At 42.6% G+C, this 27978-nt stretch overlaps 1 protein-coding gene and 1 long non-coding RNA gene across 2 annotated transcripts in view; one reads left to right on the top strand and one right to left on the bottom strand.

Annotated features, from left to right (window-relative positions):
* Positions 1–27978, bottom strand: part of LOC122206603 — a 78016-nt gene that overhangs the window by 41867 nt on the left and 8171 nt on the right. Inside the window, exon 2 of the long non-coding RNA XR_006196521.1 lies at positions 12407–12508. This is a non-coding gene — a long non-coding RNA (uncharacterized LOC122206603). The remainder of the gene's footprint in view (positions 1–12406; positions 12509–27978) is intronic.
* On the top strand, positions 147–27366 carry MYH8 (myosin heavy chain 8). The gene is made up of 38 exons (XM_042915941.1): positions 147–356; positions 1567–1710; positions 1796–1952; positions 4670–4697; positions 4799–4907; positions 4991–5083; positions 5216–5279; positions 5933–6031; positions 6123–6226; positions 6439–6577; positions 7733–7851; positions 7942–8091; positions 8208–8378; positions 9265–9574; positions 9685–9752; positions 11592–11679; positions 11763–11880; positions 12260–12383; positions 12479–12615; positions 14276–14531; positions 16423–16665; positions 16759–16935; positions 17016–17161; positions 17245–17335; positions 17424–17813; positions 18467–18593; positions 19169–19287; positions 19415–19611; positions 20706–20889; positions 20974–21139; positions 21237–21361; positions 22678–22986; positions 23707–23910; positions 24967–25092; positions 25180–25350; positions 25533–25637; positions 26207–26302; positions 27199–27366. The coding sequence occupies exons 1-38, from the start codon at positions 147–149 to the stop codon at positions 27346–27348; spliced, it is 5814 nt and encodes a 1937-aa protein (XP_042771875.1). The 3' UTR covers positions 27349–27366.

The raw sequence follows: 27978 nt of genomic DNA, 5'->3' as shown, positions 1-27978 counted from the left end.
GAGCATCGACAGCCCCAGCGATGGGGGCTCAACACTTCCTTCCTTCACTCCAAATCCTAGCTCCCAGGTGTAACTTCTGGTTTCTATTTCTCCCTCTCCCCCACGTCTTCCCCAAGGCAGAATCCTCTGCTAAGTAAACCGCAGCCATGAGCGCGAGTTCAGATGCTGAGATGGCGGTTTTTGGCGAAGCAGCTCCCTACCTCCGAAAATCGGAAAAGGAGCGGATTGAGGCCCAGAACAAGCCCTTCGATGCTAAAACATCAGTCTTTGTCGCGGAGCCCAAGGAGTCCTATGTGAAGAGCACCATCCAGAGCAAAGAAGGAGGGAAAGTAACAGTCAAGACTGAAGGTGGAGCAGTGAGTATAAACACGGGGAGAGAACAGTCCCTGTTGTATTTCTGGGTCTCCTCACCTCAAAGTGAAGCTCTAATGGCTTAGAATCTCTAAGCCTATGGCCAACACAAACATCCTTCCAGTACGTTCCCGACACCCGATTTGGACTGCAGAGGAAGGTCCCAGCAGCTATCTCCTTTCCTCCACTTCCCATCCACCCACAGGACTTCAACACACTAGAATCAGCCGCCACCGCATCCCCTCAAACCCTACTTCCCAATCTAAATCCCCAAACTTGATCTTGGGTGGGGGGAATAGAAGCTAGCTTCTCCTGTCAGAAAACTATTATTTACTTAGCTAAATAATGTATTAATAACCCCATTACTCCGCCCACCCCCAGATTGAAGTTTCTTGTAATGAATGGCCAGGAAAAATTAAAAATTTAACCTCTTAAAATAAGAGTAAAAAGATACAAATTGATGGAGCACCTGGGTGGCTCAGTTGGTTAGGCATCTGACTTTGGCCCAGGTCATGATCTCATGGTTCGTGAGTTTGTCCCCCACATCCGGCTATGTGCTGACAGCTCAGAGCCTGAAGCCTGCTTCAGATTCTGTGTCTCCCTCTCTCTCTCTCTCTCTGCCCCTCCCCCCACCCTCCCTCTCTCTCTCTCTCTCTCTCTCTCTCTCTCTCAAAACTAAATAAACGTTAAAAAAAGTTTTTTAAAAAAGATACGAACTGGGGCGCCTGGGTGGCTCAGTCGGTTAAGCAGCCGACTTCGGCTCAGGTCATGATCTCGCGGTCCGTGAGTTCAAGCCCCACGTCGGGCTCTGTGCTAACAGCTCAGAGCCTGGAGCCTGTTTCAGATTCTGTGTCTCCCTCTCTCCGACCCTCCCCCATTCATGCTCTGTCTCTCTCTGTCTCAAAAATAAATAAACGTTAAAAAAAATTTTAAAAAAAACAAAAAAAAAAAGATACGAACTGATAAATAAACGTGGGACGGGGGATTGTGGGAAGAAAAAAAATCTTTAAAAAAAGGTGGTACCCTAGCTCATCAGAGGAGACAGATTTACTGTGTCAAACTCTGAAACAAATATAATTTCATGCCTTTATTTAAAGAATACTGAATAATATAATGAAAAGTATCTGTAATTATAGTTTTGCAAGCAAACCAAACAGACAAACCAATCCTACATCAAGCTGTCGATACCAAGTCATCTCTCACTTTCCTTGCCAGACTCTAACTGTCAGGGAGGACCAGGTCTTCCCTATGAACCCTCCAAAATATGACAAGATTGAGGACATGGCCATGATGACGCACCTGCACGAGCCTGGAGTGCTGTACAACCTCAAAGAGCGTTACGCAGCCTGGATGATCTACGTGAGTGCCCTTTGGTATCTCCTTATTCTGTCCCCCTTTCTGAGTAAAGACAAGATCCACATGCTGCATTTTCTGGTTTTCTCAGACCTACTCGGGCCTCTTCTGCGTCACCGTCAACCCCTACAAGTGGCTGCCGGTGTACAACCCCGAGGTGGTGGCCGCCTACCGAGGCAAGAAGCGCCAGGAGGCCCCGCCCCACATCTTCTCCATCTCCGACAACGCCTATCAGTTCATGCTGACGGGTGAGTGATGCAGCCATTTGCAGAAATGTGGAAACGGAATCTTTAATGAGCAAACAGACTCTGACTGGAACTTGATTATCACACATTGCAGCCACACGGGCCTCACTGTTTTCAAGGAACTTCCAGAGTATAATGTCATACGCTCTTCCCAGCAGCCACCCCCATTTCATAGAGTAGAGAAGCTAGCTGAGTTCATTCACTGACCTGCCCATACTAACTCAGCTATTAGTGGAAGCCTAGCCAAAACAATTAGCAGACCTCTGCAAAGATGTCGTCCACTATATTTTTTAATTCCTGAAAAAAAAGTTCAAGTTGATTATTTTAAAATAAGCACATCCAGGGGTGCCTGGGTGGCTCAGTTGGTTAAGTGTCCGACTCTTGATTTCGGCTCAGGTCATGATCTCACAGTTTGTGAGTTCAAGCCCCATGTCAGGCTCTGTGCTGACAGCTCAGAGTCTGGAGCCTGCTTCCGGTTCTGTGTCTCCCCCTCTCTCTCTGCCCCTCCCCTGCTCGTATTCTGTCTCTTTCTCTCTCAAAAATAAATGTTAAAATAAATAAATAAATAAATAAATAAATAAATAAAATAAACACATCCACAGCAATCAAGAAAAGTAGTTACCAGCTATAGCTGGAAAGCTTTGCAAATTCTTGTCTTTATCTTTAAATGACACAGCTAATATTGCCAGCCTTGGGGGTAGGACACGTGTAAAGAAAGAGCTACCACTTTCTTCCTGATGATTTTGAAGCATTTCCTATTAGAATGGAAGAAAATAAAAATACCTCTTCCTCTGACAATATTCTTGAAATCATATCAAAGTGTGTTATTTCTGTCTTATCAAAGCATAAACAAACAGCTTTGATACACAGTATAGGCCCAAGTACAGCATTAAAACCTTTTATCTTCACACACCAAATGTATTGCCTTTGGAAATATTCGAAATTCCTGAGTTTCCTGTTGTTCCAAAGGATTTTGGAAACTGAGAGGGTTTTATTCTCTTTTGGTTTTTATTTGTTTGTTTGTTTTTGCTGCACTTGTTGTTAAGCTGTCTATTAAAGGAGACAAGAGAGGAGAAAGGAATAAAATAGGAATCTTCCATGACAAATTGGCCAGCAATTCTACAAGGATTTCATGCCAGGAAACTGTTCTTTGGTTGTCAACAGAAGTTAACTACCTTCCAGAAATGATCCAAAGGCTGGCTCATTTTGGAGGTTTTAATACTCAGCAGCTGCACTGACCCTGCTATGTACACCCCCACCCCCACCAAGGTCTCCACTCCCCAAACTTTGGAGCTGCTCCAAATCCAAGATTACTCATGGCTCCCAAACGTGATTCGCATATAAAACCATGCAAAACCATGGCATTTGACCTGGTTAATGTTATTTTAGCATTGCCAAGACAGCCTCGAACTTTGTTTTCTTCTCTGTGCTCCCATGAGATGTGATATGATCTTTTATAATTTTTCTGCTATTGGGAAAAAAATCAATTTGAGTATGTTCTAAAATCCGTATCTACATCTCTGAGTAGAACTCTGAAGATCCCTAAAGTCTACATCCACATCTAAATAACAGGCAGATTTGTATCTGTTTCCCTAATAGGTTTTTTGAGAATTCACTCAAATCTATAATCCATGAGTACAAAATTCGATATTTAACAAATCAGAAAATTGGTATAGATCCAACATATCAGCATATAACTAGTGACAATTTCTGTTTTTATTATTTTGAAATGTACATAAAATTAAAGGGAACATAAGACTAAATGAACACATTTATAATTCCAGATCCCTTCCCGATAGTGTTACCAGCAGTCAAATGAGTCCTATCAAGAGTTGGGAGGAGGCTAGGTAGTAGAAAAATATATACACTGCAAGACAGAAGACCTGAATATCTTTGAGCTTAACAAGCTATGTAATTGTTATTAGAAAAGTCATTTATTCCTCTCTGGGTCTCAGCTGTTTTATCTGTTAAATAAAAGAGTTGGCCTAAGTAATTTCTAAGATCCATTATGACTTCAAAATTCTATAATCCGTACTAAAATATTTATCAATAAAATTACATGATGCCTGGGATTTTCTTTAAAACAATCCAGGGAGGATGGAATGGGAGTACAGAGGATATAAAATTGGCTAAGTGACAATAATTGTCGAAGCTGTATGATGGGAACCCAGGGGGCTCTTTGTATTATTGTCTCTACTTGGTATCTGAAATTTCTAATCACAAAGGTTTTTAAATTAATAAAATACAAAAAAAAGGGAAACTGGGTGGCTCAGTGGATTAAGTGTCCGACTCTTGATTTCGGCTCAGGTCACCATCTCACGGTTTGTGAGTTTGAGCCCTGCACTGGGCTCTGCACTGACATCATGAATCCGGCTTAGGATTTTGTGTCTCCGTCTCTCTCTGCCCCTCCCCAGCTCATGCACACGTGTACATGTGCTCTCTCTCTCAAAAATAAACATTAAAAAATAAATAAATAAAATAAAATACAAAAGGAAACAGATGATAGCTTGCCTCTTATTTTCACAAATTTTCACAAATTTTACTCCAAGAGCCAAGAGCTATTTGAGGGCTAACTAGAAAACTACATTCATAGGTGACATCTTCAACATGTTAAAAAGAATAAGCTGTGTTTGATCTAAATGGATTCAATAATCTTTATATTGAATGTTCTTGTTCTTGTTTTCATTTTTTAACTGATGGTCTTGATTTCTCTTTCACAGATCGTGAGAACCAGTCCATCCTGATCACGTACGTGACTTTTTCCTCCTCTGGTTTGTGGTGATTGTCTTAGATATAGACAACGTGAGTTGTAGTAGTTCTGTTCTCATCTCTGGTCACTGTGTTGGCAGCGGCGAATCCGGGGCGGGGAAGACCGTGAACACCAAGCGTGTCATCCAGTACTTTGCAACAATTGCGGTCACAGGGGAGAAGAAGAAGGAGGAAGCTGGCAAAATGCAGGTGGGTCTGGGGTCAGACTCAAGATGTCAGGGCTCTCAGGAAGTCTGGAGCCCTGGAGGTGAGGACCGTGCTTGCCTTTGCAGGGGACTCTGGAAGATCAAATCATCAGCGCCAACCCCCTACTGGAGGCCTTTGGCAACGCCAAGACCGTGAGGAACGACAACTCCTCTCGCTTTGTGAGTCTCTTGGTCACAGAAGGCTCTTCTCAGCCCTTAGGTGCCCGAGAAAGCATGTGTGAATTATCATTTCGATTGCATCATTCTGTGCCCTTCAACTTTTTAATACTAAGTAATCTTTCTCTTTTCAAGGGTAAATTCATTAGAATTCATTTTGGTACTACAGGGAAGCTGGCTTCTGCAGATATTGAAACATGTGAGTAATAGGACCACTGAAAATCAAAACAGAGGGACAGGTGACTTCCTTCGCAGGCATATTCAGCAACACCTGGTGTGCACTGAGCCTGCTGCCAGTGTTGCCCATGAGCTAATGGCCAGACTTAGACATAATCCACCGCATGCCCCATCTACCTCGATGCAGACTGATGGTTCCGGAGCACATTCTGAAATTCCTGCCACAGAGCAACTCTGACATTTTTTCTAGGACAAACACTAGGACTACTTACAGGTTCCTATGAGTTACCTATAGGTTTACAACGCTTCTCTGTGATTTGCTCTTGATCTGAGCTTTGGTAGGTGTTTCTAAGGAGCCACTCACCACAAAGTCTCCCTGAGAAAGGAGGGGAATATTACAGATCAATTATAATACAGAAGTCATGGGTCTCCCATATTAAAAGTTTACTTTTACTAGAGCAGACATGCTTCAGTGTCTGCTCTTAAATGGTGAGAAACTTGGGCAGTTGCCATATGTATTTGGAATTCTTATATGTAACACCAAAAGGATTGACCATCAGGTAGAAATCTCAATGGAGCCAAATACAATGTTCCCAATTTTAGTAAAGACACCAAGGTTCATTTAATATTTCAGCAGCATTGATTTTTTTTCTAAATATCTACTTCTATTTCCAGATCTTCTAGAAAAGTCTAGAGTTACTTTCCAGCTTAAGGCAGAAAGAAGCTACCATATTTTTTATCAGATCACTTCCAATAAGAAGCCAGATCTGATTGGTAAGAAATAACTTAAATTCACAGATGAACATTAGTATTTTTATTAACAACTTCTAGTGTAAAATGTATACCCTGACTTCTGTGTACCCAGAAATGCTCCTGATCACCACCAACCCTTATGACTATGCCTTCGTCAGTCAAGGGGAGATCACAGTCCCCAGCATTGATGACCAAGAGGAGCTGATGGCCACAGATGTAAGTCACTCACACACTCACACTCATACTCATTCATTCATACATACACACACACACACACACACACACACACACACACACACACACACTGTAAAAAAATGCATTATGTGTGTGAACAGCCCACTATAGGTGTGGTTACCTTAGGACACAGTATAAATTCTCCAAAATAAGTTAGTTTCTTCTGCCCTCACCTCTGTCCTTTCTCCTGCCAGAGTGCCATTGACATCCTGGGCTTTACTCCTGAAGAGAAAGTTTCCATCTACAAGCTCACAGGGGCCGTGATGCATTATGGGAACATGAAGTTCAAGCAAAAGCAGCGTGAGGAGCAGGCCGAGCCAGATGGCACGGAAGGTACCAGATGAATCTCCTTCTGGGCCTGAATTAAAGAATATGGTGGGGGGGGAGGGGGGCTATTCTAAACTCACAACTTCATCACAACTGGACTTCTGACGGGCACATATGTATTTACACACACGGCATGCTTTCCTCGCCCCCATTCCTTCCTCATGTCTCTGTATCGCCATCATTTCTAAGCAGCCCAAACAAGTGAAAATGAACCCTTATAGGCACTTATCAAGAGATATCTGAGAGCACAACCTGGGGCCAGATCATGAGAGAATGAGACGGCGCAGTGCTTCTGCTCTGCCTTGGCAATGGTGGCTTATCAGCCTATTTCAGCACTAGCTGGGTAAACTGGTGGCTGGCTATACGGGATCTGCCCAAACATGGGGCTGGGGCTGAAGGATGTCCCTAGACATCTGTATGCATGTGTGTGCTGTCTGCATATAAACCCATACACAGTCTAGGCAGTAAGATTAAAATAAAAAAACTGAGAAAGAAAAAAATCATATATTCCACGTGTGGAACATACAGGACCTACCAAGGAAGCTGACGTTATTTGTCCCCTGAAGCCTTTCCTGACCACTTCAGCTTGACATATTTTCTCCCTCCTCCTAAACTTTTCAGCAGTTACTCTGCACCTGACATATGGCATTTACATTATAGTTACTGACACAATTTTAGAAAGAGACCCTGTAGGGGTCACATGGTGAAATTTAATACCCTCATATTCAGAGAGTGAAACTGAACGAGCGGATTTAAGTTGGGAGGAGCAAAACTGAAGTCACACTTTTATCCCTCTCTAACGGTAAATATTAAGATGGATTTATCTTCTCCTTCCAACTACACCTGATGTGTCTGCCTTAAGGGCAGAGACAACGGCTTTTGCCTTACATAAAGTGTCACAATAAACACTGGACATATGTTCACTGTTGATGAATTTCTCAAAAGCTACTTGCAATAAATCACCAAAGTCCAGTATAGCCGACTATTTATTAGCGAGTACATGCTCTCAGGTACAGAAAGCCTCATCTGACCCTCTACATAATTACTTAAAGCTTTTTTTTTTTTATAAAGAGTAAAGAAAATTAATTAGATGAAAATAGAAAATTAGCTTAAAGAGGATATCTGCTATTAAACAACATTTCTTGAATTGTGTCTCTGCAGTTGCTGACAAGGCAGCCTACCTCCAGAGTCTGAACTCTGCTGACCTGCTCAAAGCCCTCTGCTACCCCAGGGTCAAGGTCGGCAACGAGTACGTCACCAAAGGCCAGACTGTGCAGCAGGTAAGTGAACGGCCTCAATGAATCACACACATCCCCAGCCTTCTCAACACGTCTTTAGTAACGGCAACAATCGTTACTCTGTCCACGAAGGTATACAACGCAGTGGGCGCCCTGGCCAAGGCCGTCTACGAGAAGATGTTCCTGTGGATGGTCACCCGCATCAACCAGCAGCTGGACACCAAGCAGCCCAGACAGTACTTCATCGGGGTCCTGGACATCGCCGGCTTTGAGATCTTTGATGTGAGTTGTTGGAGTAAGCGGCCCTGTTAAGGCCCCTCCGCTTCGTGTCTGCTCTGCCGAATTCCCCCTGGGTTTCCCAAACTCACTTGAGCTCTTTGGTGTTTGCAACGCCCTAGTTCAACAGCCTGGAGCAGCTGTGCATCAACTTCACCAACGAGAAGCTGCAACAGTTCTTCAACCACCACATGTTCGTGCTGGAGCAGGAGGAGTACAAGAAGGAGGGCATCGAGTGGACGTTCATCGACTTTGGGATGGACCTGGCTGCCTGCATTGAGCTCATCGAGAAGGTTCGCTTGACTTGTTAAGAAAGGCTGACTGGAAGGACAACCCTCCCAAGTGTCTGAAGCAATTCTAGAAAGTATCACTGTGATCTAAACAGATGGATATCAGAATTCCTCTTTAGAACGAACTCCCTCTTTTCAACTTTTACATGAGAAGGATCAGTGTTTAGTTTTGTTGTGTCCTGAACGGTTTGGTTCTAACAGCAACGCAACCCGGTTTTTAAGCAGCTCTGAGAACTCAACTGAGGTGATGTGCTCTGCTACCAGAAGTACCTCATTAGTCCTCAATCTATCCCTGCTACGATCCCAGGTGTCAGCAGCAAAAATAAGTCTTTTTTCTAGATAAAAATTAGTACACATGTAACCCAGCTAAGGCCTGTATGAAAGGTAATCTGTTCACAAGTCAAGAAGTCCAATTACTTATGCTTTTCCATAATCTATCTTTAAGGAGATTAAATACAGAAAATGTCTTAAATAAGGTTTGGGTTATTTTTACTATTCAATTACTGCACCTAAAGGAAACATCACTCTAAGTCAGTAAGTCCTTTTCGTAGCAAAATAAAACAATGACAGCAGGTTAATTCACTCAATAGGCAAAAAGTGTGATGATACAGAAGATTTTAACAAACTGCCCAGACATGCTCTGCTGACATTTGGAGTCTGAATTCAGCTATTCTTTTAACTGAAAATGTTGCTTTGGATTGAATATGGCAAGGAATGGTGGAAACATCATTCTAGTGATAACAAAAGGACTTCTTTGTGAGCTATGACCCTATTGTATTTTACATATTTTTTAATTGGCAGTTCTAATAATTTAATCAAATAAAGTCACCATGTCTGTATCTTTTGAGAGAAGGCAGGTTGACACTAATATCCACCTTTCTGAATCCAGCCACTGGGCATCTTCTCCATCCTGGAGGAGGAGTGCATGTTCCCCAAGGCCACGGACACCTCCTTCAAGAACAAGCTGTATGACCAGCACCTGGGCAAGTCCGCCAACTTCCAAAAGCCCAAGGTGGTCAAGGGCAGGGCCGAGGCACACTTCTCGCTGATCCACTACGCCGGCACCGTGGACTACAACATTGCCGGCTGGCTGGACAAGAACAAGGACCCCCTGAACGACACCGTGGTTGGGCTGTACCAAAAGTCCGCAATGAAGACTCTGGCCAGTCTCTTTTCCACATATGCTAGTGCTGAAGCAGGTACTTTCTGTGCCTTCCATCTATATTAAACCTATTCCCCCAGAATGTCCATACAACATTCCAGCCTCTAGGATTCTACTTTAATTGATGGGTTTTTCTTTCTACCTCAGACAGTGGTACAAAGAAAGGTGCTAAGAAGAAGGGCTCCTCTTTCCAGACTGTGTCAGCCCTCTTCAGGGTAAAGTACAAAGTCCATCCCAAAATCCTATTTTCTTTTTTTTAATGGTTTTTTTTTTTTTTTTTTTGAGAGAAAGAGAGAAAGAAAGAGAGAGAGAGAGGGAGAGCAAGTGGAGGAGGGGCAGAGAGAGAGGGAGACACAGAATCCAAATCCAAAGCAGGCGCCAGACTCTGAGCTGTCAGCACAGAGCTCAATGTGGGGCTTGAACTCACCAACTGTGAAATCATGACCTGAGCTGAAGTCGGACCTTAACTGACTGAGCCACCCAGGTGCTCCTCAAAATCCTATTAAGTTTCTATGAATTATCATAATTACAGGGTTTGAAATAAATTAGAACAGAATAGAATGTTCTAATATTCTCTTATCATGGTAGAACCAAAGCAAAACCACTCTTACAGGGTCAGATGCTTTACCCATTATCCCTCATTATGATCATCTGATGTATTGAGGAATGCCAAAACATCCTTAGAAGCTTACTTATTACATAATCAGGCTGATTTCTAAAGAAGCATAGCTGAACTTCAAGGCTGTCCCTAGGGAAGCCGTATCTTTATTCTACTAATGTTGCCCTTTGAGATGCTCCCGAGTTCCTGTTTGAGAAGGAACCAGAGATACACTCTTTAGGACATCCCTCCACCAAAACACATCTTCATCCTCTGAGGTGGATTGAATTTTTTGTAATGGCTGGAAATCATCTAAAGCCAAGCCTAGTGATATATGGATGATTAAGCTTAGAAAATATATCTTGAGATTAAAATAACAACAATTTTACTACAAATAATGTGATTTTGTTAGGTAGCTTAAAAACTGTCGCCTCCAAAGGGACGTGTGTGAAATGTCTGGATTAATGGCTGCTTTGTCAGAATCTGTATGGCTAAGTCTCATTCCTTTTAAAACTAAAATGAGGATATAATCCATGACTGAAACAGTAAAACCAGCCTGTCCTTTTTCTATCAAATTGCATTATCTCATGGAGGCTCTTGCTTCATCAACTCATCCTTGTATGTATCTTCAAGATTAGAAGCTCACAGTAATTATTTTATTTCTGAATAGTTAAATGAGACATGAAAGAAAAAAAAAAAAGCCACTTTGCCTTCTCAGAGTATACCTAAGAAATATTTACATATGAGTTTCCTATAGTTGAGTAAAACATCATCATCGGTCATAAACAGTTATTCAACTTCTGGAATAAGTCCTTCCAGATGCTTCAGACTGTGGATCATTCTTCCTATGCACCCGAAATCCACCTAAACAAGGTTATATAGTCTCAGGATTTTAGACTCTTCAAAAAAACGACAAAACAATACAAAACAAGAAGTCACAGGTCCCAGGGAATAATAAACTTGAGGAAGGAATGGCTAACCTAGGTTACCACTGTAAACTACTACTGTGAAAATTACCAGCACTGAGACAGACGGAAGAGGCCTTAGAGGTAATCTCAACTCTTCAGATTAATGCCCAGAGAGTCGAAAGGGATTTTACAGAAGTCAAGCAGCTCATTAGCTGGCAGAACGAGACCACAGTCTTTTGTCTTCTGATTCCCAGTTGAGAACAATTCCTATGCATCAAGGCTACTGGATTTGCAGCTTGTTTATAAGGCAGACCCTAGATGTTATAAATGAATACCTTTACAGGGCTGCATTCTTCCCAGCACTTTGACCTGGTGGTTATTTGGCAGGCTAGAGCTCTTGAGACGTTTAAAATACAGAGCAATCGAAGCCTCATAGGCTAATACCTAACAGTTAAGAGAGTGTCTAGGTTTAGTCCAAATAATTACCAAAAAAAGCACTCTGAAATAAAACTTCCTCATCAAGAACTTCCTTCTGTCTGGTTTTCTAGGAAAATTTAAATAAACTGATGACCAATCTGAGGAGCACACACCCTCATTTTGTACGGTGTATCATTCCCAATGAAACCAAAACTCCTGGTAAGATATAAGAGCATGAAATAATCAAACAGGCACAAGTTTGAAAATGGACTACCCAAAACTAAGTACTCTTCTATTTGTAGGGGCCATGGAGCATGAACTTGTCCTGCACCAGCTGAGGTGTAACGGAGTGCTGGAAGGCATCCGCATCTGCAGGAAGGGATTCCCCAGCAGAATCTTATATGGGGATTTTAAACAAAGGCCTGTCTCTCTTTGTTTGTATTTCACTGCATGCTGCAGACCATTCTGTCACCTTAACTGTTGTCCTCTGTGTCTCATGTATCCTGTGTCTCATGTACCCTACTCAGTGAATACTGTAAAATTAAGAAGTCAAATAATATAGTCCCGTGGTAGCAGGGCAGGAGAACAGTTCAAAGGGGTGGTATTTCTTACAAACAGGAAGGAGGCATGCATTAGGCAAAAGAAAAATCACATTGTTTTACTGTTGGAACTTAAAACGACATGTGGATTTTCTACTTTTACTTTTTATCTGATTTTTGTTAATGCTTCTTTTTGGTGTCTCAGTTTCCACATATAATCACACCTCCCTAATAATTCTTTTCTTTGTTTCACTGAACAGATACAAAGTTTTAAACGCAAGTGCTATTCCAGAAGGACAGTTCATCGACAGCAAGAAGGCTTCTGAGAAACTTCTCGCCTCTATTGATATTGATCACACCCAATATAAATTTGGGCATACCAAGGTATAGCTGTTATCTATGCATACCTGACCCATTCCCTTCACCATTTCTGCATCTTCTGTACTATAGGGATGACATGGGATTCACTTTTCCTCCAGGTATTCTTCAAAGCTGGCCTTCTGGGTCTTCTGGAAGAAATGAGAGACGAAAAGTTGGCCCAGATTATAACAAGAACTCAAGCTGTCTGCAGGGGATTCCTAATGAGGGTAGAATATCAGAAGATGTTGCAAAGGAGGTAAAAGTTGTGCAGATTATCAGAACTGTAAGATCCCTTGGGGACTATTACTCAGTGTTCTTTCTTCATTAACTTTCATTTTGTGGCTGATACGTGCTTCTCACACAGTTCAGAACTCACTCCTACAACACATCAGCCTTTGCTTAACCCCTCACATTTGGGACTCCTTCCAATTTCTCCTTTTCCATCCACCTCACATAGACCTGCCAGAATACTCGGCAATAAGCACCATTTTCATCAGGCCGTATCTCAGTCTGTGGCTCCCATTTCACGTCAAATCCAAGTTTCCCTGCGTGGCCATCAAGGCTGTCTCTATTCCCCACTGCATCCGTCATCCCCAGCCACACAGCCTTTTCCAGCCAGGCTAGACAATTCACTTGTCTGTTTTCATGTTTGCCCCAGCCTTTTCCCCTCATCCTAATTTCCCTACTTACCAATTCAGAACATGCACTTCTTTCTCCAATAAACCTCGTCCAGCTTGCTCTACCCAGCACTACTGTGCTCCCTACCACCCCCGCCACACACACAATTTGCGTTCATTTTGCTCATCTGTGCTTATTTGGATTTGCACTGTAAGTGTTCCCAAGCCTTTCCCATGTGTCTACATTATGGCTTCTGCATGGTATTTGCCTTCTCAGAGTCATGGTTCTTGTAATTTGCACCTGTACAGAAACAGAATTTACATTTTAATAATAAAGAGGCCTACACATTGCTACAAGGTAGTCAAACCTTGTTTTGTCTATTGCTACAGTCTGCAGAAGGGGTGTCTTTTATTACTATTTAAAATTTTATTTAAATAAAACAAATTTGAGTGCTCAATGCATACTAAATCCCCTGCAGAAATTAACAATTTAAACAACTAAGAATGAGAGGCATTTAAAAGAATTTGAGAAACATCAGTACATTGTCTGAAGAAGCTAACAAAAGTTGATGAGTGGATAATTCAGTGGTAATCAAAATAAGAGGAAAGGCTTCAAGAAAGACAGGCTACATCAGAAGTTCACACAGCGGGGAAACACAGAAAGCACCCTATGCCATCTTACAGCTCACATCTGTGTGCCAGCAGCCAAGCGGCACACTCAGCTTACAACTGCCACGCCCACTCCCAAATCACTAAGACTGTATATCCAAATGATCTTAAATTGGTATGTGTTGCTCATACCTGCAAAGTATTCCCACTTTAAGGTCAGCTCCTTTGCTAGCGTGGTCAGGTCTTAAAAACACAGAATTAGGGGTGCCTGGGTGGCTCAGTTGGTTAAGCGTCCAACTTCCCTCAAGTCATGATCTCACAGTTTGTGAGTTCGAGCCCCACGTCGGGCTCTGTGCAGACAGCTCAGAGCCTGCAGCCTGCTTCGGATTCTGTGTCTCCCTCTCTCTCTGCTCCTCCCCTGCTCACACTCTGTCTCTCATGCTCTCAAAAATAAACATTAAAAAATTGCTTTTAAAAAGAACACAGGATTATTTGGTATGAGCAGTATACATTAGCAAAGTGGTTAGACGGGGAACCAGCAGGAGTGTGTGTGTGTATACAAAGCCTGCGTATAAATCATCTCTACATACGGGATCATTACAAGGGGTATTTGTGTGGAAAATACAAAATAACAACAGTGACGCTGCCTCTGACGGATCAATCTACACTGATATTTTCACATCATTTCAGAGAAGCCCTCTTCTGCATCCAGTACAATGTCCGCGCCTTCATGAACGTCAAGCACTGGCCCTGGATGAAACTCTTCTTCAAGATCAAGCCCCTTCTCAAGAGCGCGGAGACCGAGAAGGAGATGGCCACCATGAAGGAGGAGTTTCAGAAAACCAAAGACGAACTCGCCAAGTCAGAGGTGAAGAGGAAGGAACTGGAGGAAAAGATGGTCACTCTCTTGAAAGAGAAAAATGACCTGCAGCTTCAGGTTCAATCCGTGAGTACTGTGTATTTGGGATACACCACGTTATGGAAGCGTTTCTGGAAGGCATAGATATTTTGGATTTACAAATAGCTTCATCTTTTTTTTTTTTTTTAATGTTTTTATTTATTTTTGAGAGAGAGAGAGACAGAGACGGAGTGTGAGAAGGCGAGGGACAGAGAAAGGGAGACAGAGAATCTGAAGCAGGCCCCAGAATCTGAGCTGTCAGCACAGAGCCCACGAGCCATGAGATCATGACCTGAGCTGAAGTCAGACGCTTAACCTACTGAGCCACCCAGGCGCCCCACAAATAACCTCATCTTGAAACAGAAAATCTCAAGTTACTTTTTTTAGCATTTCGCTTACCTTTCAATAGTCCTGTGAGGAAGACACAGCACAATGACTTCCAAATTACAAATGGAAAAGGGAAGACTAAAGCACGTATTCAATAACATCACAATTTTAACAGCCACAAAGGAAGCAGTTTAAAGCGAAAACTCAGTCAATATTTTACCCACTTGCCCTGCAGGCTTCATCCCAGCCTCACAAGGATCATCCTATTTTCCGAACGCAGTGTAGGATATTGTATTGAAATGAAAGAAAAATCATTACTCTTATTTCTCTCCATCCCTACTGAGATTTAGTTCAATAAACCTGTTTGCAGTTACCTGAACTGAGTAACCGTAGTCTAAAGTAGAGCCAAGTACCCTCTGCGATTCTTCCTTCGATAGAGACCCCGAGTCTTTAGACTTCTGTTTATTATCTCAGGAAAGAGTTGTAATCAGGGTGGGGGACAGTTCTGGGCTCTGACCAAATGTAACTTCCCATTTCCTTGGACCTAAAGCCCACCAATGTCATGAAGAAACCTAAAATCGTCAAGCTATTTTCAGCTTTTCTTTCTGATAACTTCGCTTACATGAAGGTTACCTTTTCCCAAAAGCACAAGATCAAAAGCCTCTCCATCTTAACCTCTCTTCACAGTTATTATCATCAGTGAATAAATATTTATCGAGTGCATCACTATTAAAAATAACAGCAAAGGAACACTGGGAAGTCCCCATTATCATCCACTTAGGTGTTTAAACTAAAAAACGTAAGATATGAACAAAACCAGCACTGAGTGAGAAGTTAAAGAAATTCCCCGGGCTAGAGTAATCTAATAAGGCTGAGCTGATTTTTGAGACCCTTAGTCACTCATAAAAAAATGTGTGGAGCTATATAGTGCCTCAAAATTGCATGTTCTTGTATATTCTAAAATTCACATTGAGACTAATAGGTGTTCCGTACAATGGAAATGAAAATTGTGGACAATTACAGCACTGTTAGGGACTATCAGGAAGGTTGGGAGTGTGTGACAAATGGTGCATGGAAAGGTATTCATAGGCATAAAACTGTTTAAGTTCTTTTTCTTTTCCTTTCTAAATCCAGTCCAGCAACTAGCTGTTTGAGGTGAGCAGAGAATAATCAAAACCAAATTTAACCAATCTAAGTCACAATCTTTGAATATTATAGCTAAAGTGTTCCTAGTGGTCATTTATTCCCACTCCCTCAACTCCCTATGAGAAAAGTGAGAACAATAGAACTAAAGCAATTTGCCTGAGTTCATCCATACGGAGGCAATACTGAGACAAGAGCTCAGGCTTCCATTGGCCTATCACTCTTCTAGACACTACTGTGTAGTCAATGCTTCAATACAATCATTTTTCAGGTTAATTTGCTTCTGAATCTATAGTCTCACTTTTAATTAGCTGCATCTCTCTAAGCCATGTAATAATGTTCAATTAAGTTTAATTTACATTCATACTGAAAGAGTCACCAGAATTCAACAAACACTACTACTTTGTGCAAAGAACAAGTTCAAAATCAGTAACAAGTTCTCTAAATATCTTAATGAATCCCTCTACAGGAAGCTGATGCCTTGGCTGATGCAGAGGAAAGGTGTGAGCAACTCATTAAGAACAAAATCCAGCTGGAGGCCAAGATCAAGGAGGTGACTGAGAGAGCTGAGGATGAGGAGGAGATCAACGCCGAGCTGACGGCCAAGAAGAGGAAACTGGAGGACGAGTGTTCAGAGCTCAAGAAAGACATCGATGACCTTGAGCTGACCCTGGCCAAAGTTGAAAAGGAGAAGCATGCCACAGAGAACAAGGTATGAATCACACTCTGTTCTACCATATCGAGGTTCTGCCAGCCTAGTAAACCTGCTTTAGAGCAGATACCATTTCTTCTTTAATTTTTCAAGGTGAAAAACCTCACGGAAGAGATGGCAGGCCTGGACGAAACCATCGCTAAGCTGACCAAGGAGAGGAAGGCCCTCCAGGAGGCCCACCAGCAGACCCTGGATGACCTACAGGCAGAAGAAGACAAGGTCAACACGCTGAGCAAAGCTAAAACCAAGCTCGAGCAGCAAGTAGATGACGTAAGTGTGGTTCTGATATCCATGTGAAGGATATTTTTAAATACACTTTCAATGTTTAACATACTTTCCTTTCTCATTAGCTTGAAGGGTCATTAGAGCAAGAAAAGAAACTCCGCATGGATCTAGAAAGAGCAAAGAGGAAACTGGAGGGAGACCTAAAATTAGCCCAAGAATCCACAATGGATGTAGAAAATGAGAAACAGCAACTTGATGAGAGACTCAAAAAGTAGGAACTCCAGAAAAACATCCTGTGTGGTATCATCTTTCAATTCCTAGGAGTACTAATATGTCTCATTCTTTTGTCTGAAGGAAAGAATTTGAAATCAGTAATTTGCTAAGTAAAATTGAAGATGAGCAGGCAGTAGAAATTCAACTACAAAAGAAAATCAAAGAGCTGCAGGTGAATCATCTAGCCTCCATTTGTTTCTGTACCCCCAAAACCCCTGAGATTGAGATGAGTTTATGTTAATGTGTGTGTGTCACCCCAGGCCCGCATCGAGGAGCTGGAGGAGGAAATCGAGGCAGAGAGGGCCTCCCGGGCCAAAGCAGAGAAGCAGCGCTCAGACCTCTCCCGGGAACTGGAGGAGATCAGCGAGCGGCTAGAAGAAGCCGGCGGGGCCACTTCCGCCCAGATCGAGATGAACAAGAAGCGGGAGGCCGAGTTCCAGAAGATGCGCAGGGACCTGGAGGAGGCCACCCTGCAGCACGAAGCCACGGCGGCCACCCTGAGGAAGAAGCACGCGGACAGCGTGGCCGAGCTGGGGGAGCAGATAGACAACCTACAGAGGGTCAAGCAGAAGCTGGAGAAGGAGAAGAGCGAGTTGAAGATGGAGATCGACGACCTGGCCAGTAACATGGAGACCGTCTCCAAGGCCAAGGTACCAAATACCATCTACAAATGATGGTAATTAATAACCTGTAACAACACTCATTGTTCTGTCATTAAACATTGTTTGCTGGCAGCTTACAACACTAGTATTTCCTAATATTCTAATATATTCCCTTCTACTTCATTTTTGTCAGTACTTAGTTATGACCCCTTAAGACTATTGCAAAATCCACGTTAAGCAAGCATCAGTATCAGTGGGATAAATGAACAGGCTCCAACGATGACCACTTCAAGGACATTTCCACACTCATCATATTTGAATCCTAGCCTGTCCCATAAAGTTGGTGCCATAACTTCCTACTCACACTTGACTTGAATTTATTCACTCTAAAAATATTTTAAGAATCAAGTTTTAGGAGCACCTGGGTGGCTCAGTCGGTTAAGTATTTGACTTTGGCTCAGGTCAAGATCTCACAGTTCATGAGTTCAAGACCTACGTCAGGCCCTGTGCTGACAGCTCAGAGCCTGGATCCTGCTTTGGAGTCTGTGTCTCCCTCTATCTATGGCCTTCCCCTGTCCACACTCTGTCTCTCTCTCTCTCTCAAAATAATAAACATTAAAAAAACCTTTGTTTGAAGAATCTTTTTTTTTTTTTTTTTACTGCATTCAATGTCTCACCTTTCACTGACACATGTCCTATAGGGGAACCTGGAAAAGATGTGCCGCACTCTAGAAGACCAGGTGAGTGAACTTAAGACCAAGGAAGAGGAGCAGCAGCGGCTAATCAATGACCTGACGGCTCAGAGAGCGCGTCTGCAGACAGAAGCAGGTGGGGGACTTTTCCTGAGCCCTGAAACTACGTACTAAATAAAAGTGATCCCAGAGGTGGGGTGCCTGGGTGGCTCAGTCAGTTAAGCGTCCGACACTTGATTTCGACTCAGGTCATGATCTCCTGGTTCATGAGTTCCAGCGCCGTGTCAGGCTCTACGCTGGCAGTGTAGAGCTTTCTTGGGATTCTTTCTCTCCCTCTCTCTCTCTCTGGCCCTCCCCTGCTAGCACTCTCTCTCTCTCAAAATAAATAAACATTAAAAAAAATTTTTTTAAGTGATTCCAGGGGTTCTGAATAAACAGCATTACTCTCTCCCATTTTAGAGGGGAATAAACGAACTGTTGGAATCTGCTGAGCAGGTCAGAAAGAATACAAAGGAAGAATGAGCAGAGTAGTTTGTTACACTCCTGTGGCATTTCTGCTGCTTAACTCCAGTTCTAACCAGTGCTATACTCATAGTTAGAAGCAGATAAAGTATATACTTGATACACATATATAAATATATACAGATACATAAGAAAGCTTGAGCTTATTTTTATGCCATTAACAAATTCATCTACTTCTCTTGTTCTTAGGTGAATATTCCCGACAATTAGATGAGAAAGAGGCTTTGGTCTCTCAGCTTTCAAGGAACAAACAAGCATCTACACAACAGATTGAGGAGCTGAAACATCAGCTGGAGGAAGAAACAAAAGTGAGTTTTACCAAAGGTCTTCTTGGCTAAGCAAATCTAAACACGTCAAGTTAGGTTCTCCTCTGGGTATGTGAACTATGTAGCACTGAATAAACGATTTTAAGTCACTGAAATGGTACTTCCACAGGCCAAGAACGCGCTGGCCCACGCCCTGCAGTCCTCCCGCCACGACTGTGACCTGCTGCGGGAACAGTACGAGGAGGAGCAGGAGGGCAAGGCCGAGCTGCAGAGGGCGCTGTCCAAGGCCAACAGCGAGGTGGCCCAGTGGAGGACCAAATACGAGACGGACGCCATCCAGCGCACAGAGGAGCTGGAGGAGGCCAAGTATGTGCTGTGAACGCTGGGGGAAGAAAACGACGTGGTTTCCTAGCTGCACAACTCAACAACTCCCAGCAACACTATGATGATGTTGATGATGATAACATGAGGGTAACAGCAGATGTGAAATTTACTGACTGCACACTATGTGTCAAGTACTATACATATGTCAGCTCATTTAGTATCCATGGCAACATCATGTTTTATCCCTATTTTACAGACAAGGAAACTGAGGCTACAAGAGGTGAACCAACTAACCCAAGAGCACACAATAAATGGTACAGCTAGGATTAGAACCAGATATTCTGATTCCAGAGCCCACCTTCTTAAGTATTGTAATAAGAAGACATAGCTGGAGGCCACCAAATTGTACATAATGTCCACAGTTAGTCTAAATAAAATAAAGCTTTAGTCTGTGTACAGACCAAAGGGGACCTTCAAATAGATCTTCTTGGACTTCAGGGCTAAAGGCTTTTCTGTACCTTAAGTATGTAGAGCTGGCAACACTATGGGGAATGAAGCAAGAATGTAGGCAATTCAGAAGGAAAAATTAAACCTGCCTTTGCTTAAACAGCATGAATTATTCTGATTTATCCACCAATTTCTTTCTCTGGTGAGAATTCCAAATATGTATTAGAAGAAACTAGCTATCTTTCTCTGGGGATAAAGTACATAAAATGAAACGGAAAGGCTGAGAAAGCAAATGAATACGCTCAGTACATTTCTGCCCGGTAAAACACCTAGTTAGCCTGAAATCCTTTTTGGAAAGAGATGAGATATATAAATCAATCAACAAAATTGTCCTGGATAATCATTTTCTGCAACCATACTCAATCAGAAGTCCTTAAAGTCCTGAATCACTTACACAGTAAGACCCATATAATAGAGTGCTAACAGCAGCCTCTAAGAACTGAATTCTGTTGTTCACCATTTTGGACCTTTTCATACAGCAACAATCTAGAAAGCAGTTCTGGCTGCCACAGTTCGGATGACCATACGTAACGCACCATTACAGAAGCAGGACTGAGAAGGGGACCAAGGAGGTGATCGCCTGCTCCTGTTCTTGACCACTCTCCTTAATTGCTTGGCTAACTTTTCAGGAAGAAGCTGGCCCAACGTCTGCAGGATGCCGAGGAGCACGTAGAAGCGGTGAACGCCAAATGTGCCTCCCTGGAGAAGACGAAGCAGCGGCTCCAGAACGAAGTGGAAGACCTCATGCTCGACGTGGAGAGAACAAACGCGGCCTGCGCGGCCCTGGACAAGAAGCAGAGGAACTTCGACAAGGTGGCCCAGCCTGCTGAAACTTCATCAGAGTTTTACTTGGCCTCCCTGTCTCCTTGCAGAGGCTGACAATTTGCTGCTTTTCAGGTCCTGGCAGAGTGGAAACAGAAGTATGAGGAGACTCAAGCTGAACTTGAGGCCTCCCAGAAGGAGTCCCGCTCTCTCGGCACTGAGCTGTTCAAGGTCAAGAATGCCTACGAGGAATCCCTGGATCACCTGGAAACCCTGAGGCGAGAGAACAAGAACTTGCAGCGTGAGTGCTCTTGAACTTCTGTACTTCCGACAGCCGTGGTAAGACCCTTCCATGCCACACCAGTCTGACCACCTCTCCCTGGTCTATTCACCCACAGAGGAGATTTCTGACCTCACGGAGCAGATTGCTGAGGGAGGGAAGCAAATCCATGAACTGGAGAAGATAAAGAAGCAAGTGGAACAAGAGAAATGCGATATTCAGGCTGCCTTAGAGGAAGCAGAGGTACATATTATGATGTTTGGGGGGGGGGGGGAATCAAAGACATGGGTGAATACACCCAAAGCAGGCAGTGGATCCATTATTATGCACACAATCTTTATGAAGGACAATTTGGCGATAGTTAGCAAAAGCTTAAAAATGTAATACTATGGGGGCGCCTAGGTGGCTCAGCTGGTTGAGCGTCCGACTTTGGCTTAGGTCATGACCTTGCGGTTTGTGAGTTCAAGCCCCGTGTCAGGCTCTGTGCTGACAGTTCAGAGCCTGGAGCCTGCTTCAGATTCTGTGTCTCCCTCTCTCTCTGCCCATTCCCCGTTCATGCTCTGTCTCTCTCTGTCTCTCAAAAATGAATAAACGTTAAAAAAATTTTTTTTTAATGTAATACTATGACCCATCAATTCTATATCTGAGACTCTATCTCAAGAAAATTATCTTAAAAACACAAAAATGTGCAATCCAAGAACAAAGATGAAGCAACCAAGGAACATCCATATGATGTAATTCTATGCAACCCTAAACATAATTAACATGGGGAAATATTTATGGTAGACAATTTTTAAAGCAACACACATCTGAATATACACTATAATGTCATCATGCAGAAATATATAGAAGTAGGAAAAAAGACTAGAAAAAATGTACCACAATAAGATGGTTATGTCTGGGTGGGGGGCACAATAGGAGGTTTTTCTTTGTTTTATATATTGCCCCATTTTCTGCAGTGAACATGTACTTTGCAATCAGAAAAACATATGTTTTAAAACTGAGAATTTCTACAACAAGAATTCATATAGCACACATAAACATTTTAATGTTTAATGTTTATGACTGAGAGGCGCCTGGGTGGCTCTGTCAGCTGAGCATCAGAGTCTGGATTTCGGCTCAGGTCATGATCCCAGAGTCATGTGATCGAATCCTATGTCAAGCTCCATGCTGAGCATGGAGCCTGCTTAAGATTCTCTCTCTTTCCCTCAGCCCCTCTCCCCCACATGCTCTCTCTCTCTCTCTCTCTGAATAAGATAACACATGGAGAGTTTATGTTTATTCCATGAGTTTAATCATATAGGTTTTGTTATTACTCCTATGAATATTATTTATATACCACTTTACACTTTACAAAGCACCTTTATTACAGAGCTACCCTATATAATCTATGGCTGAATAAACAAAAAAAAAATGATGTACTTAGCAGGCTCCTGGAACTGCTGTATTATACTTTGTAAACTCAGACAACTGACATTAATAAGAGTTTGGCTCACAAGGAAATATACTCCAAATATTCAAGTTACTTTCCATTATTAATTGATCACTGTTTTGTTAAGGCATCTCTTGAACACGAAGAGGGAAAGATCCTACGCATTCAGTTGGAGTTGAACCAAGTCAAGTCTGAAGTCGACAGGAAAATCACTGAAAAGGATGAGGAGATCGATCAACTAAAGAGAAACCACATCAGAGTTGTGGAGTCGATGCAGAGCACCTTGGATGCTGAGATCAGGAGCAGGAACGATGCTCTGAGAGTCAAGAAGAAGATGGAGGGAGACCTCAATGAAATGGAAATCCAGCTGAACCACGCCAACCGCCAGGCTGCAGAGGCCCTGAGGAACTACAGGAACACCCAGGCCATCCTGAAGGTAAATGGGTCCACATTAACAGCTAAGTCAGGGAAGTTATCTGTCTTCCATTCGGCAAAACATCTTTGTGCTAAACAATCCAGTTTTTTCTTTTAACAATTTATGTAGCTCACAGTATGCTGGTAAAACCAAATATAAATTAAATATTATATGTACATATACAGAGAATATATTTTTACAGGAACATTATGTAAAAGAACAAACAGAAGCCCAGAGATAAGCTTTGATATGAGAGAAAATGCAAGACTTTGGTACCAATAAGCCTGAGGTTGAAGCTTTTTGTTACTTACTGGCTGCCTGACTTTAGGCAAATTATTTAACCTCTCAGAACGTCTGCTGCTTCTTCTACAATATAAGAATGAAAATACTCATATCTCATAGAGTTCCTCTGAGAATCAAATGAGATAACAGATGTCAAGTACTGGGTAGAACATATGGAAAATGCTCTGTAAATGATAGACATTAGTTACTCGCACATGAAAAAATAACCAGTCAATGGCATAAATAGAATGAGAATCTGTCTCCTGATAATTCTCTCTCACCTAAGCCGGTGACATCACCATTTGCACGCTCAAATGACAGAACTGTCATCTCCTGCTCCTGGCACCAGTAAGTTCTTCCAATTCATCTCCTGGAATGTTCATGTCCTCTTCAGAGTGTCTAAGGTTTTGTTTTTGTTTTTGTTTTGTTGTGTTTTTTTTGTTTTGTTCTACTTAACAGGACATCCAGCTGCACCTGGACGACGCGCTCCGGGGCCAGGAGGACCTGAAGGAGCAGCTGGCCATGGTGGAGCGCAGGGCCAACCTGCTGCAGGCTGAGGTCGAGGAGCTGCGGGCGACCCTGGAGCAGACGGAGAGGAGCAGGAAAATCGCAGAACAGGAGCTCCTGGACGCCAGTGAGCGCGTCCAGCTCCTCCACACCCAGGTAAGGCCTGCAGAGCAAACAGATGCTGGTGTATTGTTAGGTGATGGATAAGAATTAAAGTATGGAAACACTCCATTACTGTAAATATGTGTATATATATATTAAAAAAAAAAAAGCGATGTAGGATGTGCTCTAAAATGTTAACTGCAAGTTATCTTGGAATGAAGGGACTGTAGGTGACTTTTTGGTGTGTGTTCCTGTCTTTTTTTAGGTTTTCTACCAAAAAAGGGAGAGAGTTTTTATAAAAGCAAAATTGACTCTTTAGACTATTTTGAAAACCGTGATGCAAAATAAACTTGAATAAAGATATCTGCTAACTCCCAAATCCAAAAATGTTCTATGTAGTGTTTCTCATCAGGAGTACTTCTGCACTTAACATTATTGTGTTTACTGGCCTTGTGTCTTGCAAGACATTGCTGACTTGCCTGGACATCAAATGCAGTAGCACCTTGTAGTGATTTTGACAAGCAAAATTGTCAAAATTGACAAGCAGGCCAAGAAGGCCATCACTGATGTGAGCAGAGGGCAACACGGTGGTGCTCAAGCAAAATTATCTACCCCCAAATGTTCCCATATGCCTGTTGAGGCAGTACTGATTCCCTCCAAGAACCACTGGGTTAAAATTTTAATAAAATGTTTTCATAAAACTAATTGAGTATTCCCCCAGGGAGCAAACCATGAAAGTTAACAGAGATCCTAACTGAAAAGCTCCCAATGCCAGGCACTCACAAAAAGAATCTATTATTTTCTAGTATTTCCAACCTTTTAAGGATAGAATACTACTAATGTCTGTTTGAAATATAATTGAAAGATAATTATAGGAATTCTTAAATCTCAAAAGTCCTTATGCATAAATTAGAAAGCTACTGGGACAGTAGTGGGGGAGGGGAGTGTTCCAACCTTTCAAATGATTAATACTTTCCACTGAACAAATATTTAAAGTTTAGTAAACTGTTGCCATCAGGTCCCCTGCACAAGCCAACAAGGAAAACATATGTAAAATCCCATGATGGCAGACAGCAAGTCTTGTAAACTTCCATTGACTATTTTTAACAGAACACCAGCCTGATCAACACCAAGAAGAAGCTGGAGACAGACATCTCCCAGATCCAGGGAGAGATGGAAGACATTGTCCAGGAAGCCCGCAACGCAGAAGAGAAGGCCAAGAAGGCCATCACGGATGTGAGCAGAGGGCAACACGGTGGTGCTCGAACTTGAATCCCGATGCGCCAGCCCAGCTCTCAACCGGTTTTGTTTCACTGCTAACAGGCGGCCATGATGGCCGAGGAGCTGAAGAAGGAGCAGGACACCAGCGCCCACCTGGAGCGGATGAAGAAGAACCTGGAGCAGACGGTGAAGGACCTTCAGCACCGTCTGGACGAGGCTGAGCAGCTGGCCCTGAAGGGCGGGAAGAAGCAGATCCAGAAACTGGAGGCCAGGGTGGGTCTCTCACTCTCTCTAAATATGCGAAGGGGAAAGGGCACTCCGTCTACCCTTTCTCCCTACATAGTGATACCCATCTTTGTCATCGCCCTGAGGACATCCACCCAGTATCTTCAGCAGGTCCTGAGCTAATTAATATCCTTCAAGATTGGCTGTATTCATATCTTTCTTGGTTGTAGGTACGTGAACTTGAAGGAGAGGTTGAAAATGAGCAGAAACGTAATGCAGAGGCTGTTAAAGGTTTGCGGAAACACGAGAGAAGAGTAAAGGAACTTACCTACCAGGTAAGGGGAATAACTTTCTAGAATATCCAGACTTCCTGCTCAAAGGAAAACTGACAACTGGCAACTATTAAAGTGGTATTCACAAATAGATACACATTAACCTGATATATAAATTAAGGGGTAAATGCTACAACTGCTTATCACAGACCCTTTCTTAAGCCGGGAAAATCATGGAGGCCTTTAGAAAATGGCATACAAGAGAAAAGAACACAGGTTTTAAAGCCAGATAAACTGGGTATTCACCCTAATTTGGCCTCACTTAATTTTTTAACTTGGGTAGGTTACTCAACACTCTAAACTTTAGTTTCATTACCTATAAAACAGAGTAACAGCATCTACTCTCCAGAGTAGGGAGGTAAAGATTAAAGAACATGTGTCTAATTCCCTAATACAGTGCCTGCACAGAGTGGACACTTAACAAGAATGGCTACTGTTAACAGTATGGAAGCCTCAACATGGACCAAGTTTACCCCAGGCCCACCTGCCATCATACCAAAGTGATTTCCTTTACCACCTGTAGTAGGCTCATTTCATTGTGCTGAGTGCAGATTGTTTTTTCAAACTCCCAGACCGAAGAAGACCGCAAGAATGTTCTCAGGCTGCAGGACCTGGTAGATAAACTACAGGCAAAGGTGAAATCGTACAAGAGACAAGCTGAGGAGGCTGTGAGTATCCTTAAGCCCTTGAGGGAAGAAGAAAACTTATTCTGAGGTAGAAAATGAATAAGACTTCAAAAGAAGAGGTTTTTATCATTAAGCAATTTGTAAGGGTTGGGGGAGGGGGAAGAAAGTTCCAAATAACCCACCTTACTTGATAGCTGCAAAAAATATACCATCACAACTCTGTTCCATGATAAATACTCCTCTTCCTCTAGAAATGCACAAAACTCAGTGTTCTCAAGAGCCAAACATAAATCTTGTACCCCAACCGACTTGTTCATGCACTACCACTATCATCAGGGCCCACCTCTCCACTGCACCGTGACAAATAAAGGCAAGCGGGAAGACCCTCCAGCTTCACTTTTCCTGGTTGTTCCCCATTCTTCTAGACACAGTGCAGTAGGTAGGAAGCGGGCAGGAAGTTAGGAGGGGGAGGAAGGAAGGAAGAGGCTCAAATGGTAATAAGTAAAACCAATAGATGCATGCTTCTTCCCAGACCCACTTTTTCCCTTTCTCTGTATACCAGAGTCAAAATAAATGGCCAAATTTGTTAAGTGAGGTTGTCCCAAAGTTAAAATTTGACCTTGCATTTACTTACTACACCATCAGGGTACGTGGCTCTCCTCCTCCCTTCTACCCAACTCATGCATCACAAACAGATTTCACATACACCTGGGTTTGCCATACCAAGGTTGTCCCTTCCACTCCAAACGTATTTCTTTCATTCTTTAGAGTGAAAAGAAAAATGTAATTGAAGTTACAAGTTCTGTCCAGATTTTAAGTCAGACGTGGCAAACAGACCATAAGAAGGAAATATCTGGGTTGAGCAGATAATCTGGTTTGGTGACAAGTGCAATGAGAACCACAAAGTCTCATTCTCACAAGTTTCTCTTTCTTCTCAGGAGGAACAATCCAATGTCAACCTCTCCAAATTCCGCAAGCTCCAGCACGAGCTGGAGGAGGCCGAGGAACGCGCTGACATTGCCGAGTCCCAGGTCAACAAGCTGCGGGCAAAGAGCCGGGAGGTCCACACGAAAATCAGTGCGGAGTGAACATAGCTGCCTGATCCTGCCAAGGGGCTGAAGAAATGCACAAAATGTGCTATTCTGGGCCACTTGGCTATGATGTTTATTTTTCTTTTAATGTTGAGTAAATAAAAACTCTAGTAAACTTATAAATTAAACCATACTGTCATTATTTTTCATTTGCAAAATTATTTACTCTCAAATACAGTTCTCACCTAGCTATTTTTTTAATATGATATATGGCTTTGCAGAGCATTCAATTTTTTATACCTCCATCAGCACTCACCTGCACCCCACCCCCACAAGTATCTTTTGCGGGACTTGGTTTTATTAAGACTCTCTAGATTGTTACAAACTACTAAGGAAAATACTCCCCAGGGCTGCCTCTACAGACAGGATCCATTCACTGATCTACTGCACAAGTAGTTACTGAGCATCTACTCTGTGCCAGGCACTGTTCTTTCCTGTGTAGGTACAACAGTGAGCAAAGAGAGTTCCTGCCCTCTGGGAACTTACATTCTACGAGGATAAAAAGGCAACCAACAAATAAGAAGGCATGTAACATGTCAGACAATAAGTACTAGTGGGAAATAAAGAAGTAGGGGGAGGCACTACTTTGTAGAGAATAGGCTTCTCTACAAAATTAGACACCAGAGG

The sequence above is a fragment of the Panthera leo genome, chromosome E1, assembly GCF_018350215.1.
Source record: "Panthera leo isolate Ple1 chromosome E1, P.leo_Ple1_pat1.1, whole genome shotgun sequence".
Taxonomy (NCBI): Eukaryota; Metazoa; Chordata; class Mammalia; order Carnivora; family Felidae; genus Panthera; species Panthera leo.
Note: the sequence above shows the minus strand (reverse complement) of the source record. Positions and strands in the feature narration are given on the sequence as shown.